The sequence below is a fragment of the Peromyscus californicus genome, unplaced genomic scaffold, assembly GCF_007827085.1.
Source record: "Peromyscus californicus insignis strain IS unplaced genomic scaffold, ASM782708v3 Scaffold_4__1_contigs__length_199733344, whole genome shotgun sequence".
Taxonomy (NCBI): domain Eukaryota; kingdom Metazoa; phylum Chordata; class Mammalia; order Rodentia; family Cricetidae; genus Peromyscus; species Peromyscus californicus.
Genome location: NW_026294562.1, coordinates 80149675 through 80170693, shown reverse-complemented (window position 1 = coordinate 80170693; position 21019 = coordinate 80149675). Strand labels below are relative to the sequence as shown.

The 21019-nt window shown below is 45.7% G+C and overlaps 1 protein-coding gene across 8 annotated transcripts in view; it reads right to left on the bottom strand.

Moving 5' to 3' along the window:
• Arhgap17 (Rho GTPase activating protein 17) overlaps nucleotides 1-21019 on the bottom strand; it is a 91322-nt gene that overhangs the window by 31165 nt on the left and 39138 nt on the right. For 5 of the 8 annotated variants that reach the window (XR_008222804.1, XM_052760060.1, XM_052760056.1 and 2 more), the window contains exons 2-9: nucleotides 20761-20800; nucleotides 16636-16740; nucleotides 12848-12921; nucleotides 11104-11215; nucleotides 10828-10904; nucleotides 8527-8638; nucleotides 4386-4454; nucleotides 4148-4229 (exon numbers count right to left, since the gene is read on the bottom strand). Coding sequence is in view for 6 of the 8 variants with exons in the window: in XM_052760060.1 (XP_052616020.1) it covers nucleotides 4148-4229; nucleotides 4386-4454; nucleotides 8527-8638; nucleotides 10828-10904; nucleotides 11104-11215; nucleotides 12848-12921; nucleotides 16636-16740; nucleotides 20761-20800 (671 nt within the window). In the remaining 2 variants the exon portion in view is untranslated. Of the gene's footprint in view, nucleotides 1-4147; nucleotides 4230-4385; nucleotides 4455-8526; nucleotides 8639-10827; nucleotides 10905-11103; nucleotides 11216-12847; nucleotides 12922-16191; nucleotides 16315-16635; nucleotides 16745-20760; nucleotides 20801-21019 lie in introns of those variants that run through there. The other 3 variants (XM_052760058.1, XM_052760057.1, XM_052760061.1) reach the window with 3 other exon arrangements.

The window sequence follows — 21019 nt, the reverse complement described above, 5'->3', positions numbered from 1 at the left end:
TATCTAGAGGGCCTGTCCTGTCCCACAAGACAGAGATCTGTGACAGTTCTCTAGAAGTCTAGATCTTACCTAGACTACTCTGTCCCTTTTACCTGAAGCAATGACGGCCAATCAGGCTCCAAGTGGTCATGTGACCATTCTCTTAGTGTATACACGCGAGGCACTTGAGAGTTTTGCATATGACACCTGTAATCACCTCTACAACATGTCCAACCCTGGATGCTGATGTCAACAGGAGATAGACACAGGCTGGGAGGAAGGAGCTCAACATCCTGCCCAAGTCCTGTTTCCTGCCTCTGTAGTCTATTGTAAAACTATGGTCCCGGCCCTCACACTAAAAAAATCTCCATTTTTAAAATAGCAGAATATCTTAACTGACAGTCTTGAGTTCAACCACGGACCTTGAACAATCTAAAAGGGAGTTAGGGATGAGGTAACCAAGAGAACTGCAGCAGCATTTGGTGGCTGTGTCTCCTGTCAGTCAGAATGCCCCGTGGTGAAATGTCCTTGAGGCTGCACATGGGTCATTACTGCTACATGCAACACTAGGAGGGGGCCATTCTCCTACATGCATGCACCGACAAAGGGTCTGCATCTCTGCCCCTCTGTGAAGTTGTCCAGCGGGTCACACAAAGAACCCTAAAAGGGAGATCCAATCCACCATGGTCTGGGATGAGAAAAGGGCTGTCTTTCCCCACAAGTGTGCCACCTACTTCCTAACATTTAAAAACTTCAAAGCCAACGACATGGGGCCCACCATGTTGCTCCCTGCCTTTGCACTGCAGTCTCTCTTTGGAGTGCTTGTCCTCCCAAATAAACTTCTGCTTCATCTTTTCATGACTCACTTTCCTTTGAGAAGACAAGAACTGAGACCCCCATAACACTGAGAGATGGCCACACTCCAGTCCTCTCTTGGAATGTTGTGGTAAACACTGAGCAGAGTATGGCTTCCCACCTACTTTGGAGTGTCAGCAGCAGAGGGAACAAATGAGAACTTCTGACCTAGATACAACTCCAAAGGCAAGTTCCAGCTCAAGACCTGGCCTTCAACAAACAGGCCTACTATGTGTCAAGTACTGCAGCAGACATACACAATTCATGAGGACTCCCCACTTTCACAGTAAGAACAACTAGACTGTGAAGGACACATAAGACACACACATGTAACAGCTGTTACAGACAGGACATATTGCTAAGATGTGGCAATCAATGGTATAGACAAGGGTCGCAAACGCAGTTGTTGGGGGCGAGAGGTAGAACAGGTCTGTGGGTCAGGATGGAGAGTTTATGGCTGCAGCCACTCTGAGAGCTTGACAGAGGTTTCCACAGGGGAAAGCATGGTGTGCTGAGACTTTTGAAATGTCCAAGAGAAGCTAAGAGGTTAGGACTGCTAAAAATGATCTGGTTTTTTACCTAATGGTGGCGACTAATTTTTAAATAAATTTGAATGAGCTATGGCTGTTTGCGACTTCCAGTGTAGACCATCAATGTGAGAGCAGCAATTCAGAGACAAGGTGCTCAGTGCTGGCCGCAGTGGTTAGAGAAGGCTCCTCAAAGGACATGAGTGAGGCAGGGGCTGATGGGTGTCAGGAAGGAGACAAGCACACACGTGAGGGAGTTGGCTGGGAACAGCACTGAGACACAGGGAAATGAGAGTGCAGGGGGCTGATGGGACAGGAAGAGGGTGGCACTTGGTGTCAACCCCCAGAACTGGTCACAGATATGCAAGGGGACAGAGTGATGGCTCCCAGCTTTCACAGTTGCTGAGTTTAAAAAAGGGCAGTAATGGAGGATAAGGGGGGAAAGACAGCTGGCGTAGGAGGTCTCAGGCGCTAAGGTCTGTTGAATGCAAGGGAGCACAGATCCAAGGAACTAACTGATGGTGTAGTGCAGTTGGGGCTGGGGGTGGGGGGAGCTGTCAAGATGAAGGATTTCTAGAGAAAAAGGATGAGAGGGGAGAACGAGAGAGGAACAGAAGAATGAGAAGGGACCTCCGAAAAGGCTGACTGCCGGGCGGGAACAGAATCAAAGACATGTGGAATCCTAACCATGAAGGAAGAGTGAAATCAGAAAGAAGGTGTCCTCAGACAGTGCTGACCTGGGCTGTGTCAAACACCAAGATTTGGGGAAAAGGTCGCTGCTCCTTGGGGAACTGTAATTTCCTTTAATGGTGGAGTGGGCACAGAAGTGAAACTGCAAAGGGTTATGGGTAGGAAGGTGAACAGCGAAGTAGATATTGGAGTCCTCCAGGTATGGGGGCAGGAAGATCCCATTGCATGATTTTTTTTTTTCCTATAGATATGCTGCGTCTTTCTGAGAGAAGGCTATTGAAGAAAAGACAGACTAAAAGAAAGTAGGTACAAAGACAGGTGGAGGTGAGGGGGCCAGACTGCAGCCCGTGAGCGAGTGACTGAAAAAGAGCACACCTCTTCCGAGTGATGCTAGTCACACTCCAGCTTTCCCTCTTGCATCCTGAGCTCTTCTCTGCTCCCCTGACTTTCTGAATACTTCTCTGAGGAAGAACACCGAATGGGGATGACTAAGAAATCCAACTTTCTTGCTTCTGTTAATATTCAACTCTTCCCAACAGAGCTTTCCCCATTCAAAGGCTAGAATGACACCAACATCTTATCCCATGTAGGGCCCAACCAGCGGTGGACATCTCACAAAGACATGTTCTCAATGCTCTGAACTTGAGAGCAGTCTGTCTCTTGGAAAGGTGAGCCTTGCTGCTGAGACTCAACACATTGTCCAGGACTGGGAAACTGGGTGATTGAGAAAACACAGGCAGCCTGTCCTGAAAAGAACAGCCAGGGGAGGAGACACACTGCACTGCACGTGGGATTGCTCAAGACCCCATGCACTCAGTCAGGCTAGAGGCGCTCTTAACTCTACAGTGCAAAGCATCCAGGCACACGGAATAACTCATCAGGGCTTCCTGAAACTCAGGCAAAGACATGGCATTCCCTAGGGGCCCAGCTGCCCGCACATGAGTGAACACCTCCCATTTGCCCACCTTGTTCAGTCACGTTTGCCACACTCAGCACCTGGCCAGGTCCCCTTGCAGTATAAGCTCAATGGCTCCACAGGGGATGTACAAATGTCAGCTCGATGTACCAAACAAAACTAGAATCAGCTCTCCGTAACTGTGAGCGAACAGAGTCAACAACTGCAGACCAAAAGTATTTGGAAAGGTTGCGGGCACAGAGCACTTGCCTCAAATATACATGACCTTTGTTCCATCCCAGCACTACAAGGGAAAAAGAGAGAAAAGAAAGAAAGAAAAAGACACTGGAAAAGGCTGATCTGTACTAAGTATTCATTTTCTTGTTGTTATTTTTCAACAACACAGGATAACAACTGTTTTTATGTAGCACTGCACTATTATAACAGACGCTGTAAGTTATCTAGAGATTAAAAAAACATGGGGTGTGTGTGTGGAGGGTGTTTGCAAATGGGACTTTTGTTCTGGAGAGCCAATCCCCTCATGGACACCAAGGGACAAATGCTGTACAACTCAAAGATGACAGAACACTTCCTGCCTCGACAACTTCCGCCTGTAGCTGCTGACTCTAATGGTACATCAGCGAGAAGTAACCGCAAGATCTGGCACATCCAGAGCCAACACATCCAACTCAGAACTCCACACCAGGGAGCGTTCAACACACCGGCAGACAAAAGGGCTCCGTGCTTCAGCAGAGCAGACAAAGTATCAGAGCTGGTAAGAGAGAGAGAAGTGGAAGAAAGAACCTTTCCAACAGCCATGGCCTTGTGATCTGATCACAGTGACTGGCCTGTCAAAGTCTTCCTCGGTAAGTCTGGAATACCTGTTCTAAAACGGATGGATGCTCCCTACGGAACAAACATAGGACTGGAAAGGGTAATCAGATGGCAGAGGTTTTCAAACCTGTACAAGAAGCAGAGAGGCTGTTTGTCTTCAATGGAAGGTGTTGGAAGTGCAACGCTCCGTTAGTGTGTTAATTTGGGTTTGGAAGAAATTAGAGAATGCAGCAAGAATGAAATTATGCTGGGAAATGCTAGGCAGAGAGGCTTCATCTCAAGGAGAGGCATGCAGAGGCAGGGTGAAGAAGAACAGAGGCGGGGGCAGAGCAAGTGGGGGTATCAGCAGACACGCAGGTTACATTACCTTGATGGGCGCGCATTTCGGGAAGGGCCTTTTCTAAGACTGCTAATGCTTTTCTATGGTAATCTGCTTGGGCTTCTAATAACTGAGAACAGACCCACATTCAAAAACAAAAGTAACGTTAGCATTGGATGGACACAGACACAATGGTTGAGCAAAACTGAAAATGAACTCTTTCCATAAAGCTTAAATGATTCAACTTTTATAACATGTTAACATCCAGTCAAGGGAAGGGACTTACCGTCACAAAGAATTTGCCGTACTCCCCTTCTTTGGCCATGAAGTTGTACATATCTGCTGCGAGTTGATCCTGGGGAGAAGATGTGTCACTAACGTCAGTAAAGAAACTGGCACCTGACCACAACCTCTGGGACTTCTTAGATCAAACAAAGGGGATGAAAACAGCCACAGGTGAGACGTCTACTGACCGAGTTACAACTGTGCACGGCACACAGAAAGAACTTCCAGGTGGTGAGATGGCTAGCTGATAAAGCACTTGCCTCCCGAGTCTGAGAACCTGAGTGCAGTTGGGCACTAGGCATGCATCTGTAATTCCGGCACTCCTACAGTGAGATGGTGGCCCAGACAGGAGACTCTCCGGAGCTTGTGGGCCAACTAGCTTGGGTTACACAGTTGTAAACAGAGCCTGCCTCAGACACAATGGAAGGCAAGAACTAACAACTAAGACTGTCCTCTGACGCGCCCCACCAACCTCACCCACACTCAACAAACTCACCACACACTCACAAAAAAGGAAAGAAAAAAGAATCGGAAAAATGTTCCGGATTGGCATGGAAGGAAATCCAAGTGTTAGGGTTAGTGCTAACTGTCAATGTGACAGGATCCAAAAACCTGTAAGAGACAGGCATCCAAGCACCACCACCCCACCACCCCTGAAGGAATGCCTGCGAAGAATTATGTTAATCAGGCTGGGGTGGGAAGGCCTACCCTAAAAGTGGGTGGCACCATGTTTGAGGTTTGGGTCCTAGACTGTATAAAACGGTTAGCTAGGCAGCAGCATGCATTCTGCTTCCTAACTGTGGCTGTGATGGGATCAGTGGTACCTTCAAGTGTGAGCCAGAACAAGTTCTTTCTCCCCTAAGTTGCTTTTGTCAGAGGATTTTATCACTCAAATAAGAAAAGAAAATAAGTTACCAAGATATTTGCTGGTACACCTTTTAGAGAGCCAAAGTATTGAGCATAATTTGGCATTTATTATCATTTGGGGTCTGGGTAACAGAAAGGGGGAAAAGGTCATACTTCTATTATCATATAAATATAAAAATATGTATGAAAAAACCAAGATACTAGAAACAGTAGTTCTGTGTCAGCGGCGGTAAATGCTGGGCAAAGAGAAAGAGAAATGGAAGAACTTCACTCTGTAGTGACCCTTTTTAATATGTGAAGTAATGTAAATTAATCACTTATGTAAAAACTGCTGCTATTTTTATTAACTTGCAGCACTGGATTGAGGCTCAGACCTTGTACATTCTAGGTAAGCTCTCTATCACTAAACCTGATTTCTACTTTTTATTTTTAGACAGAAAGTCACAGAAGTCCTAGCTGGCCCTGAGTACTTTCTATAGCCCAGATTGGCCCTGAACTTATAATCATTTTGTCTTAGCCTCTCAAGTAGCTGGGATTACAGGACAGAAATTTAAAGGACAGATTTGGCATTTGAATATATATTTCTAATGTTTCTAAACATGTGTCTATAAACATTTTACATATATATTGGAAACACAGATATTAGAAAACTATACATATAGGTTGAGTGAGCTTTTTTGTTTTGTTTTGTTTTGTTTGTTTTTTTGAGACAAGGTTTCTCTGTGTAGCTTTGGTGCCTGTCCTGGATCTTGCTCTGTAGACCAGGTTGGCCTCGAACTCAGAGATCCATCCGCCTGGCTCTGCCTCCCGAGTGCTGCTGGGATTAAAGGCGTGCGCCACCACCGCCCGGTCTTAAGTGAACTTTTTAATGCACTATCTTCTATTTTTCCCATCAAGGTACACAAAGTAATATGAGGGCTCTCTTATTCAGGAATGCACATTAGGAGCAACAAATATCCCTTTAGAATAAATTACAAAGCAAGAAAGTAGATGTCCTGAGACCTTATCTTGCTCCTAACCAGAAAGAGGAGGAAAGAAAAATAAACAGTCAAATGCTAAACACAAACTAAAGCTGGGGACACCATGCTGGAATATAGCAGTCATTTGGCTCAAGGGTCAGAAAACTGTTAAGCATGGAACCTGGTGAGTTAAGGAAGAACTGCACACCCATCAGGCATAACAACAGTCTATCTTTTCTTTTTTGAAACGGGGTCTCACTACATGGCTTAGCTGTCTTGGAACTCACTATGTAGGTCAGGCTGGCCTCAAACTCAGAGATGCACCTGCCTCTGCCTCTGTTTCCAGAGTGCTGCAATTAAAAGGCTTGTGTCATGTCCAGTTTGCCTAAGAACAGATTTCTAAAGAATTATATATATTCCAACAAAGGGGAGAATTACAGTAAGTTCACTCATCAGCACATGGAGAGAACTGAGCAGTGTCTGTGGTCTGGGCTGAGTCTAGGAAAGATCAATGCCTATGAGACACTCACCCCAGTTCCCAGACCCCAGAGACAATGCCTTTCTCTACTGGTAAGCTGGTGGATCCATGTCCCTCTGAACATATCACACTCTTAGCAGTGTCACTTGAATATGACTTTTTTTCACATTCTTTTTTTGTTTCTTTCTCTCTGAGTTAGTCTCGTGTAGCCTACGCTGCTCTCAAGCTTGTAGCCAAGATGACCTTGAACTTCTGATCCTCTTGCTTCTACCTCTCAAGTGTTAGGATTACTACTCCACTTTGAGTGGTTCTGGGACAGAACTCAGAGCTCTGCGCATGCCAGGTCAGCACTCTACCTACTAAGCTAAATATGATCCTTTAACTACGGTGCAACTCTGTGGGGTACATTTTCATTTTTACCTACTATAGTCAGTATTTAACAGTTTAGAGATCAATAACTGCTTTTTTTTTTAAAGACAGGGTTTCTCTGTGTAGCCCGGGCTGTCCTGGAACTCGCTCTGTAGACCAGGCTGGCCTTGAACTCGCAGAGAACGACCTGTCTCTGTCTCCCAAGTGCTGGGATTAAAGACATGACCACTACCATCCAGCAATAATTGCTATCTTAAGGGAGGGATTATAACATGGCCTGAACAAACCAAAATGTAAGAGTTCCAACACAATCTACGAGGAAATGATCATTTGTGGAAAAAGACAAGTAACAGCAGGAAAAAAGAAAATGAAGATCCCAAGAGTCACCAATGACTGATTTCTTTAGTGCCTCTAAAAGCATTTGAATGAGGGTTTATTTACATGGTTAGACATGAGGAGAAAAATATCACTTAATAATCTAATCAGTATGGAACTTCTGAAAGTATTTTTGGAATTACTTTTTTGTGAGAGAAAATTATTATTCTCCCAAATTACAAACCAATTGTTATAGAAACATTAAAAAAAAATTCTTCCTCCCTGGAATAGTGACCCATGCCTTTAATCCTAGCATTTGGGAATAAGAGTTGAAGCCAGTATGACCTACATAGTGATTTCTAGAACAGTCAGGGCTACATAGTGAGACCCTGCCTAAAAACAAACAAACAAACAAAATCCTTCCCTTACTAAAGTAAATATGACCAATTTACTATATAATAGATGTCGTGTTTATATCAGAAAACCTATACTATTATACTGCTCTGTCTTTATACCACCACCTGTCATTTTAATTATAACTTTATATTATATTTAGTTTCTTTCCCTCTCTCTCAACTGGTTATTTTAAATAAGCCCAGTCAAGTTTTCCTTAAACATCCCACTTGCATTGCTAAGATTTATTTTATTTATTTATACTTATGTTAGCTATGTGAATGTGCTGTGTATGGGCATGAGCATTTGAGTGCAGGTGTCTGCAGAGGCCAGAAGAGGGTGCTACTCCCTAGAGAGGGAGTGGCAGGTGGTTGTGAGTCACCCAATGTGGGTGCTAGGAACAGAATTCAGGTCCTCAGCAAGAGAAATATGTACTCTTTAACCACTGCGCATCTCTCCAGACCCCACCTGGATTTTTAAAAATGTATTTTTTGATTATAAAATAATATATAGTATTAGAAAATAAAAACTAAAAAAACAAAAAAAACAACAAAAAAAACTAAACTGTGGTCAGGATATAATGTATGAGAGAAGAACAAATAAAAATAATAACAAAATAAAAACTACTTTTCAGTACCATTCATAGTATTCTGATATGAACTAGGTAAAACACTGAAGAATTTATAACATGACATTTTGCCCATTATTTATAGAAAACAACAAGCAGCTAAAGGTCTACCCCAACAAGGGAATTCCCATACCTTGCACTGTTCGACTTTATTCCCAGCTTCATCCATCTCTTCCTTTAGGGTGTCTATTTTGGATGGAAGCCCCTGAAAGTTGGTTCCTGAAGACTTGTGTGCTTGGTTCCACCTGCAAAACAGGAAGAGTCAGACTGAGAAGGAGCTGTGCAAATTCAAACAGGAGTCAGGCCTTGAAGCGAAGACCCTTCCCCCAGCCTGACTCCCCTGTGATGGAAGCTAACTCAGGCAGCCTTCCTCCTTCTTATGTTTAGCCTCTAGAACAGCAGCAGGCAAAAACAGGTGCTAGCTTCTCCACAAGGCAGGACTCCTGCAGTGCTGAGGAGTGGCCTAACCAAGCACATTCTGTGTCACACAGCGCCACTGCTGGAACACAAACTGTGGAACCTCTTCTGTTCAGGGCCCAATCATTGAGTCCTTGCCATGAAGCACATCTGGAATGTTCCCTATATTCTGAGAACAAGTCCCTGCTCTTGAGGATGCCTTATGATGCACCTTTCTATCATCTGAGACCTGTAACTGCTTTTAGCAGTAAAAGCTAGAACTTCAACCCTGCGGCTATGAAAGCATTTCAGACACACATAGTAATAGCAGAGGGGCAGATGTGAATAATGGATCTATACCATTATCTCTGGTTTTCAAATATGCTTTGACCCTCTGAACATAGATGGTCGGTCTCATTGAAAATGTAAATATCGATAGTATGCACATACAGCAAGAAAACACACACTAACATCTTATTAAGCTTCTTGGTCTGCTGCCCTGCCCTGCCAATGCCATACTGTACCTACTCCTCATTCCCAGGATGATGCACAGAAAGCTTTCCATGTCTACAGAAGTAAAATGGCCAGTGTGGCTTTGAGAAAAGCACAGAATTTGGAGTGTTGTTTGAGGAGCAGTTCCAGCTTATGGAGCTGTGTGACCTGAAGTCTAACCTCTGCCTGGGTTGTCTGGTCTGTTAGGTGAAGCTGATGGACACTGTCTACCTTGCAGAACTAATACAGGGAGTAAAAGAAGGGACAAGCAGCCGGGCATGGTGGCACACCTTTAATCCCAGCACATCAAAAACAAAACAGAAAGGAGGAATAGGCACAATCATTTGCAGAACATGTATCACAGAGGCTCACTGCATTAAGATCCCATTTTCCGCAGAGCCACAGGAACAAGTAAAGGCAAGTAAGGAATACTCAGCCACTGCAGTTTCTCCAATACCCACTTGAGTTAACTAAGTGAGTATGACTATGGACATAAGAATCAGGGTTGGATATCCTAGGGCACATGTGCTTGAGATGTTGATGCCCTGACAGATAAACCTCTCTATTTTGCTTAGTCAAACACAGTGAAGGGCACACACAACCTCACTTAATTAAGTAGCAGACATTCTTTCTTCTGAGCAAAAGTGTAGGTAGGGAGCATACTCCTGGTCTCACTATCATGCAGGGATCTAGACACACATGTATACACGACAAGGACACAGCAGAACTCTCCGTCCGAGCACTGGTCCTGTCACCTGCTATCTCTAGGGCATGGAGTAAATCATACAGACAGCTTGTGTTGGTCCCAGCTTCACTGTGAAATAGTCCCCTTCACAGAAACAGAGGATGTTTGTATCAGACCCATCCTGGTCTTTCCAGCTAGTTACAAGGGGCCTCTGCACTAAGTGGGAAGCAAGTAATATTTGCTGAAAAAAAAAGAGGAGGAAATGGAGGACCGGTAGGGAATCAAATTAGTAACAGATGGATTGACACCTGCCACGTGGGAAGTGACACTCAACAACTACACCTCTTATCATTTATTAAATCAGACACAGTGAACCACTGGTTTATGACTTTTTTTCTCCTTCACCCACACCCCATCAGTGGGTCCTGATTCAGAGATGTCTGAGAAACAGAAATGCAGCACAGCATAGCCACAGACTCCAGAGCAGGAGCTGCTCTCCGAGGCACTGCTGCCAGAGACCCCTTCACCCCCGCCCAGAGCCACCATAACTCACAGCATTCAGTGAGTCCTTCCCTTCTTGATCATGGAGGTTTAAGACCTGGGGAGGCTCTCATGAGCTGTCAGGATCACAGGTCTATTATCCCTCAACTCCAATGTCTTGAGAGCTGTGATCTTGGAAGTGTCAGGCCCCAGCCCTTTTCCTGTTAATACACTTAGTTCAGGATGTTCTAACAACATCCCCATTGCCACACTTGGAAGAGGCTGTGACCTGGTCAGTGACTGAGGTATCTGTCTGACAGGCTTGAATGCTGATCACAGAATTCTGCTGCACTCATCACTACCCTCACAGCATCACCTTACCTCGCTCTGACTGAATCCCAGTCCAACACCAATCTAGCAAGCTGTTTCCTTTGCTTTTGGATGTTGGGAATCTCCACCTGGAAGGAAGAACAGACCACATAGATACACCTGGGGATTTTAGCTGAATTCTTCCAAGAGCAAAGGTTTTCTTTTAGATACAAACTTCCCCTACTTTCCCAAAGTTCTACATTAAAGCTGCTGATAACTTAAAATTTTAGGCCCACACTAACCGTTTACTATCTGATCCCCGCCCTGCTAGGCAGCACAAGAACCCACCTCTGCTATGCTGTAGAGAGGGTCTACTATCTCCTTCTCCACAAAGACTTCGTGCTGGGAGAGCTCAAGAGCCAGCTGATTCTCAGCATCCCCACAGGTCTCCAGCATCTTCCTTTAGGGACAAGATACCAAACAACAACCATGCACTCATTAAAGCAGGTCTGTCATGTGGCTGTATTCTGCTCTGTGACAGGAACACAGCAGAGCACTTCCCAATAAAGCCTTTACAATGTATGCATGTACACTGTCACCTAAAATGCAAGGCCAGCTTTGTGCTTTCAAAGGAAATGAACTGAGACTGAAGGTGGCTCACTGATGCAGTTCTTGTCTAGAGTGTAGGAGGCCCTAGCTTCCAACCTGAGAACAGGAGGCTGGAGGGAGGGAAGGACTAGCTCTGGCATGGACTTAATGTGGAAGGAGAGAAAGTATGTGAGGTTACAACTCAAAGAAGTAGGCTCTCAAGTCAGATGAAATGAGTGTTCTCAAAATACCCTGAAAATTTTTAACATGTGCAAAAGGTTACTCACTCTGTGTGGTTCTGGGTCTGTTATTGAGTCTAGCCTTAGCAATGCTTCCTCTAGAGTTAACACCAAAACTTGGTCTTCAGCTTACCCAGTACAGATGTGGCTTCCTCCCCAACATCACCCAAAGACAAGGTTCTCAACTGCACATGAAATGGCTGACCCCACGGGCCAAGAACACAGTGTCAATCAAACATCACTACTTCTTTTGTTTTCCTTAAATACACAGGTGATGTCACTCCAGTGGCTCAGTCCTTCCTCTTGCCTTTCTTCTGCACCATGCCCCTCCAGCTCTCTAGGGAGCTCACTCGGCTACAGAAAGGGTGTGGTGTGGTGAGAGGTGGCTGTGGTAGCACAGCCACGCTGACCAGTTTGAATACAGGCTTTGTACTCTGCAGCTGTGTGGTCTTAGGCAGTCTCCCTACCCTTCTCTTGTCAGCGTCCCTCATCTGTAAAATGGAAGCATTAGGACTGCCTGCCTCTTAGGCTGTAAAGGCTACGTGAACTAGGACTTGGGGAGAATTCAGCACTGGGCTTGTACACAGCATCACTGCTGTGAGGAAATGACAGTAGTACAGGAAGCAAAGATGGAAACCTGCACAGGCTTTAACTTCAAAAGACTTGGAGAAAAAACTTAAAATGTTCTAAACACACATGCACACACAGACATGTGAGTGTGCGCTCGCGCGCACGCGTGTGTGTGCATGTGGTGATAAGCATTCCAATTATCCAGATATAATACATCATACCACCATAACCTATAAGTATACAATTAGCTATATGTCAATTAAAAATAAAAGTATATTTAGAAAGAAAATAAACTAGGTATAACATTTTGAAGTTAAAACAACCAAATAATTCAGGAAATTCATTCCTTTGAGACCACCACCACCTTCTGTGTTTTGACGGCCACTGTGAAAGTAAGTGAGTCTGAAGGACTGAGAAGGACTTGTACGTACTAACTCTGAGCCTACACTGGCATGGGCAAGTGCACAAGTTCATGTGCAAGCACCGGGGAACAACCCTGACCCTTGGGTGTGGCCCCTTTTTCACCCAATTCCCCCCAAGCTCCTAGTAGAGAAAGACACCCCCAGCACCCCAGCTGCTCCCCCGACGAAAGAGCCCCCACTGCTGTGTTCCCAATTCCTAGGGTGGCTGCCAGACACAACAGCTGCCCACCTCCCCACCTCCAGGCCAAGGGTCCCCAGAAGTACCGCTCTTACCCCAAGAGAGACTCTTCGAGCTGGGCTGAAGCCTCCTGCATGTTTTGGGCGAGCGCTGTCAGAGGAAGCTTTTTCTGTAAGGCAAAGACAAGGTGGGTTTTTATCTGATGTTTTGTTCTCACTGGGCTGCTTCGGGTCACTCTTGGTACCCTGCCCTCCAGGCAACCTGCACAAGGAAGAGAGCTGTCGCTGTGGCTCAGCCTGTGGCTGTCCTTGAACTAAACCAACTTAGGTGCCTGGCACACAGGGTGTGTTCAGCACATGGGGAGTGCCCCCACATGGGGTGTGCTCACCAGGGGCTCAGTAGCTGCTACTGTTGCTGCTGCTATTACTGTTACTAATTAATCAGGTGCATAGAGACTGAGTATCACTTATCTGAAATCTTGAGACCAACATGTGTTTCAAATGTTTAGACTTTGGAATATGTGCACTGCCTTTACTGGCTAAACATCCCCAACTTGAAAATCTAAAATGTGAAATGGTCCAAAGTCTGTACTCATAAAGGTTTTGATTTCAAGGCATTTTGGATTCAGATTTTAATTTTTTAATTAAAAGTTAAAATTATTAAAAAATAATTTGCCAGGTGGCGGTGGCACATGCCTTTAATCCCAGTACTCGGGAGGCAGAACCAGGTGGATTTCTGTGAGTTCGAGGCCAGCCTGTCTACAGAGTGAAATCCAGGACAGGCACCAAAACTACACAGAGAAACCTTGTCTCGAAAAAACCAAAAAAACAAACAAACAAAAAAAACAAAAAACAAAACAAAACAAAAAAACCTGCACCAATGCCAATGTGGAAGTCAGAAGACAGAGTCTGTTCTCTCCTTCTACCTTGTGGGCTCCTGGAACTGAACTCAGACCATCAAGGATAGCAAGCACCTTTACCAGCTGAGCCATCTTGCCAGTCCTTGTTTGTTTTTGAGACAGGGTTTCCTAGATCCTGAGCTGGCCTTGAACTCACTAAGTAGCCAAGGATGACTTTCAACTTCTGATCCCGGGATGCTATAATTACAGGCAAGTACTGCCACACCCAGTCTTCGTGGTGCTGGGGACTGAAACCAGGGCTTCATGCATGCCAGGCTAGCACTCTACCAGCTGAGGTAGAGCCCTAAGCCCCCAGATTCCAGAGTTTCAGATTGTGTTCTATGAACAGACCTTGTTCTCTAAATATCATCACAAGTAAATGTAATAAAACGCTCAACTGCAAAACTTAGGCTAGAACATTCTTAATCTGGGTCTTGATTTGGCGACAGTCCTAAAACTCAGCTTTAAATATCTAAAAATATCTGAATAACCTTTGTGGTGTTTCTAAGCACAAAGCCAATCACTTTTCTATCAGAGATCTGTTCTTTATCAGCAGCAGGATCATCTGACCAGGGAACTCAGACCCAGAGGAGAAGTGGCTAGACTGGAGCCTCACAGAGGGCACAAGTGCAGACCTCAGTAGTGATCAGCAACAGGAGCCCCAGTCTGGCTGGTGTTATCTCAGAGTACATGTAGAAGAGGTCTGGAAAGTAACAGAGAGGCTGCTTCTAACAACATAGTGCTTGCAAAATGATGCTTTCACTCTGCAAAGCCATCTCATCTGTCTTCCCAGGGAAAAGGACACACGTCAGAGAGTGCCTATTGCCTGCTTTCCTGCATGCACTGGCTTGTGCCATTTGGGAGTACTTCTAGACAGCTATCCAACAAAGTACCAATAGTGGTGGTTCTGATAGGGGAGGGAGGGGACAAGACTGGGACAAACTTCACTCATGTTCTTTTGTGCATTCTGAATTGAAGTTTATCCATGCGCTGGCTGGGGAGATGTCTCAGCAGTTAAAAGCACTTGTTGCTCTTCCAGAGGACCTGGGTTTGATTCCCAGCAACCACAAAGAGACCAATATTGGCTGCCATGCGCTCAGAGCAGAAAGATATGAGCATAACTAAGGATAATTCATGGTTTAGGTGAGCTCTTTTCATAAAGAGATGAAACATAAGATAAATGTAGTAATCAAGAGGCGGACTTCGTGCAATTCTAGAACTCCATGGGTCTGTGGAGGGAAAAATTACAAAGAACCTATTTTGTAAATGTCATTCACGGTCCCTAACTCTATAGCCGAGATTCTGTTTCCTGGAACACGTAAACAAGGAAATTCTGCAGGACGAATCATCTTATTAATGAAAGCATCTATCCACACTGAAACTCCAGAGAAGAACCAGGCTTCCTTCCCAGGGGTGAACAGCTCTTCTGTCACCAGAGGGGACTGAAAAGCTCTCCACTGGTGACATATGTGCCAACCGTACAGGAAGGCCAGCTGGGCGCTCCTACAGGCTCCCTTCGTGAGTTCTGCTGTCCACGGAGGCTCACAGAGCTGAGGAAGCTGCTCTCCATCTCTCTTCCCATCCTTTGTCTTCTCCCATGGGGTGGAGCCCTTTCTGTGCCCTCGGGAGTTGTATCTGTTTCCTGGAGCCCCTCTCCACGGTTTATGCTCTCCTGAGGATTCCTACTTTTTCTCACCACTGTCATGGCAACTCTTCTTGACTCTTCAAAGAGCCTTTTCTTTGGCACATTTGCTTGAGGTTGTGAAAAAACACTAAGGTACGAGACATTTCAGAAATGAGGTTGCAGCCCCTTGCTCCCACTGCTGGCATGTTCCCACTACCACCAGTAAGTCTCCTCTTCACAGCCAGGCACCGAGCCCTCCAAGAAGCCCACCTGACTACTTCCTCTGCTCTCTCCTCTCAGCCCTCCCAGAGCATCCTATGCACATTGTATTCACTATGTTGTTTCACAGTTACTCAATGGTGGCATCCATCACCCAAATGGGCCATGAGCATTTATCCATTTTGTATCTCTAGCACTCGAACACAGTAGGTATTTGATAAAAAAAAAAAATTCAGTTTGTTTTTAATGAATAGGAGTGACAATTGGGCAGACAACAGAAAAAGATGGGACATGGCTGTGTAAAGGACATAGATTTATGTCAGGACTGCTGGGTATGATGTGGCTGGACTGCAGTGGGAATGAGAAGAAGCAAGGAACGAAGAAGCTGTGAGGCAAAATGGGATTAGAATACAAAGAGTTTAAGTCATGCCAAGAGTCTGGATTGTATTCTAGGCAATGGTAACCAGCAGACCCCCTTAAGAGGTCCCACTAGTTTTCTGGGCACCTCCATGTGTCCAGGTATGCTACCAGCACCACAGAATATTCAGCATCTTCCCACCTTGGCAACTGACTCTGATAACCAGACTGAAGACTGACTGAAAAGGATGAAAACTGGAGGCAGGAAATAGGGTTCAGAAGGGAACCAGGATGACAGCCCACACAGTTCAGTTCAGGTATTCATGATAACTAGGTCTCACCTTACAGAGCAGGTAGGGACGAGGAATTTAAAGACATCCACAATGAGAGTCACAGGGCTGACTAGCAAGGCAGCTACAGGAGGGCGGAGACAAGGATGGAAGGTCTGTGGTGCAGAAGCCAGGCTAGAAGAGGAGCACTGGGGACAGAAGCAATGACTCAGTCTGTCTCTGGGAGGCAGACCAAAGCAAGCATTCCTGGACCCACAAGTGTATGCAAATGTCCACTCAATTTACATAATGGCAGAATCCTAACTGTTGTGCAAGCCAGGGAAAACCTTGCGCCCTGTAAGTAGCCGTGGGAAACAAAAGAAGGGTGACACAGATATTTGCAGCCAAGCTCTTCCTTCTGTGATGTCTGGTGATTAACAAAGCCACAAACGCAGGCTTCCTGGTGTGTCACTGAACTGTCATTTGAATGTGGCTCCCAATGCATCTAATACTCACATGTCTCCTCTCGGCATCGGTGCCATGCTGACCCTGGAAGCATGCTATCAAACGCTTATGTGAATGGTGGCACATTGACCGCACAGTGTCCAGGCGCCGTTCGATCTGTCAAAGCAGAGACAAAGAGTCATTTAAAGGTCTTAAGGAGAAATTTAGTTTCTTCCACGTTTGGTGTGTGCATGGAGGTAGGAAAAGCAAGCTGCAGTGAAACTTCACAGCTCTTGGGTGTTGACAGACAGCTCCTATTCACTCACACCACGGTTCTCGCTGCTGACACTTGATAGTCCTGGGTTGCAGGAGGCTGTCCTGTACGCTGTGGTGTGTTCAGCAGCATCTCTGGCCTCTACCTATTAGATGCAAGGAGCACTCCACTCCTCAAGATGTCAATATCTCCAGGAAAGCACAGAGCTGATTTCCTTATACTTAAATGTTCTAGACCCCTCCAAAGCTGAATTTCCTCAGGCTAAAAAGACAATCATGACTATGTCTACGAGGCCAAATAGTGGCAGTCAGTTTCCCGGCCAGAGCATCATCAAAGTTCTGGTCCAATCAAACAAACTCCTATTTACAGTCACATGGGAAAAGTCAATAGCAGCACCAGAAGCATGGGCAATGGGGTTTTTCCCACAGGGCAGCAGACCCAAAATCCATGTAGCACAACCAAAACAAGATCAATATTCAAAACTTTCTTCCATATTAGGTTTCAGATAGGTTTTGGTTTCTGTTTTAAAGGGACCCCCTCAGCAGAATGGACACCCAGCAGTAAGAAATACTGATCCAGGGACCCACACATCTTGAACAGCCTCTGAAAATAAGACTGCTGGGATATAGCTGTTTATGGCAAAGAGGGCTGCTTGTTACAAGAAGGAATGCCAAAAATGTGTGTTCTGATGACTCATGAAGAGTGAGAGCAAGCCTCAGGGACGCTTTCTATTCTAATGAAAAGTCAGCAAATTCAAAGCAGAATACATTTGGATCCCTAGTCTGCTTTGTGCCTGTTTCTCAAAGGTACCTGGACACTAGTAGCTTCTCTTCAGGCCCAAGCCCCATTCATCAGGACTGTGACCTGTAGACAAGTTGACATTCAGGAGCACATGCCATAGCACCGCCCCATCTACAGTGGCCACTGGTCAGAGCATCAGAAACCTAGCAGTCTCCATCTGCCACAAGAGCAAATGAATCACTGGACCCCTGGACCTTTTTACCAACATGTCAACACCATGAGGACAGGAATCCTGTCTGTTTTGTTCACTGGTCTCCCCCACGTGCCTGGTCCAGTGGCTGCCACAGGATCAGAAGGTTTCTACTTTTGACTATGGTGGACAAGTACCTAGTACTCTCCTATGCCTGGTATTAGAAAAACAACAGGGAATACATTCCAGTCTCTGCCTGCTGAGATTCACAGCCTCCTGGGGCATCACCATACTACTAAAATAAAAGGCAGCCCTGGCAGACAGATGGGGGAAGAAGGCAGTGTTACCTTAGAGGCAGGCTGGCAATACATTGCTGGTGGCCTGGAGTATCGAACAGAGCAAAATCAAACCCCCTCTCTCAGGCTCCAATGTCAGGGCTCCCCACCATTTGGTTCATTTTCTCCTTAGTCCTCTCATTAACCCATGGGGCAGAGACTGTCAACATCCTCACTGGACAATGGTGGAAACTTAGACACTGGGGGACTAACTCAACCCTAGGCCACAGGGCCAACTGGAGGCAGACCTGGTAGTACAGTTAGCACTGGAAACCATTGGGTTTTGTTTTTTTTTTGTTTTTCTCCTTCAAATTAAAAACAGCAGAAAAGAGAGATGGAAAACATCTGTAGCACTTTAACAACAGACAACAAAGAACAGTCTATGTTATCAAACCAGTGTGTTTCAGAGGGGGCAAAGCTTTCACAGCCCACAAACAATACTGGACAGCTACCCCTGAGTGCCATCAGGCCTTGGTCCTCCTTCAGCTACAAGGGCCTAATCTCAGAACTTCAAGGATTAAATGAGATCATGTATATTACTGGGGCAGGATAGCATGAAGACCTAGCTAAAACTTGGCCAACACAAACAGTACTTCAGGAAGTCAGAAAATGAATTTAAGATACATGCCCAAAACTAAGAACTGTCAAGAATGTAATTCTTTTTTTTTTTTGGTTTTTCGAGACAGGGTTTCTCTGTGCAGCTTTGCGCCTTTCCTGGAACTCGCTTTGGAGACCAGGCTGGCCTCGAACTCACAGAGATCCGCCTGCCTCTGCCTCCCGAGTGCTGGGATTAAAGGCGTGCGCCACCACCCCGCCCGGCCAAGAATGTAATTCTTTAACAAATCTTTCTTGTTTTGTTTTCTGAGACAAGGTCTGACTATATAGCAGAGGCTGGCCTTGAACTTAAAACCTCCTTGCCTTTAAAAAAAAAAAAAAAAGAGCTTTTAAAAATGTACCAGGCTAGAGGGAAAACACAGGCTTAGACTGCTCTAGGTTCAATTCCCAGCACCAAAACCCAGCTCAAGTGGCCCTCCACATCCATGGATTTAACACCATGGATTAAATAACATTCAAAGAAAAAATTTTTTTTGCAAGATCATGTGTGTACTTTTGCTGCTGTTCTCTAAACAACACAGCATAAGAACTATGTACACAGTACTAACATCGTTTAAGGCTCTGTGAGTAACCAAGAGGGATTTGAAGTACAGACAAGGCTGGGGTGAGGCTAAGTGGCCGAGTACTTGCCTACTGTAAGTGAATAAATAAATAAGGATGCCATCAAAAGGATGTGTACAAGCGAAATTCAAATGTTGCATTGTTTTGTATGAGGACATCCAGAAATTAATCTGTCCATGGAAACCAAAATGACTATATTCCACCTGCAGGTGGCTGACACAATTTGAGATGTTTGACAGGCTGTGGTGGAAGCCCTTTCTGACTTATCCCAGCCTCCTTTTCTCCATGGGAATGGATAGACAGTCTTCTGGGGCCAGACTCTTGGTCTTTAGAGCCTCACTTGAGTAGACAGACTGCTGTGTAAGCTAAGGAACCACAAGGCAAGCAGACAGGACAAACAGCTTAACACAGACTCCACGCAGCCGAGGCTCGACCACCCTGAGCCTTCTGTAGTTGGGGAGATGTGAACAGAGATGAAGCATGAAAGGCCCCAGTGTCTTCTCCAAGACCAAAGTCAGGAAAACTTCTTGACAGACGGAATACAGTGGCCCTGGCCAAAGTCTCCTGACAGGAAAAGGAAGGAAGGTCTGAGCTGACAACACGAAGTGTCCCAGACCTCCAGGTGATTATGCTAGATCTGGCCATATCAACACAAGCCTAAGCTCCCAAGACCCAAGCAGCCCAGAGATGGGGAGGAAACAGCATGAACAAGAGAGACTCGTCAAAGCTCTAGGTTGGAGCCACTGGGGGCCTCCAGCAGTGGGCAGGACCTGTCCCATCAGGGGAAACATCACAGTAGAGGATCAGGGTGGCAGCCTGCCCAGGGCCTGTGGCCAGGCCACCATGCCAGTGGACTGACCGGGCCCCCAGCCCATCCCAACACCTGGTACTTGGGAGCAGGACTAGCCCCATGTGAACTCCACAACATGACCGAGGGTTTCAGATCCCCTTCCTCTCACCATCCCACCCCATGCTTCTCTGTCTCTACTCAACCCCATGCTAATTAGTTATTCTCTTCCACCTAGAAAGAAGAAGTGAAAGGCCTCACAAGTGCCAAGTCTCCTCATGTCTATGTCACCCCCGGCGCCAAGTCCTCCCTTCGAACTACCCTCCTTTGTTAGGTTGGGAACCCAGGGCTTGTGCATGCTAAGGAAGTGCTTTATCAGAGTCACACTGCCAGTCCTGGATCTACCATTTGTTTTCATTTCATGTCTTTAAAGAGACAGTTTTAAGACAACTTTATATTGACAGGCCTGGAGGTACAGACCTCATCAGAGGCTAAGGCAGGAGGACTCGAGTTCAAGGCCTGGAAGGGCACAGAGTAAGTTCAAGGTCAGTCTGGGCCAAGCAGTGAGACCCTGTCTTAAAAAAGAAAAGAGCTGGTGGTGTAGCTCTGTGGCAGAGCGCTTGCCCAGCATGCATGCACACACATGGCCTGGGATGTGATCCCTAGTCCGGAGGGAAAAAATGTATTTTGTTACCTGTAGCAGATCTTCACTGAGGACTTCTGTTTTCTCAGCTCTATGGGAAAAATGAAATTCAGAATTAGAAGTGCTGGAAAAGTAACCCGTGAAACTTAAATATGGGTAACTGGGGATTTCCAACCGAACAGGCAGGAGGAAATTTACATCAGAGGGCAACTTTAGCGAAACCAAACAAAAAGACTGAGCAGCAATCCAACACAAGAGGCCATGGTGTGGGGCAGCGGCCCTCCGCCTGCTGTGGAGAGTCACTCACAGC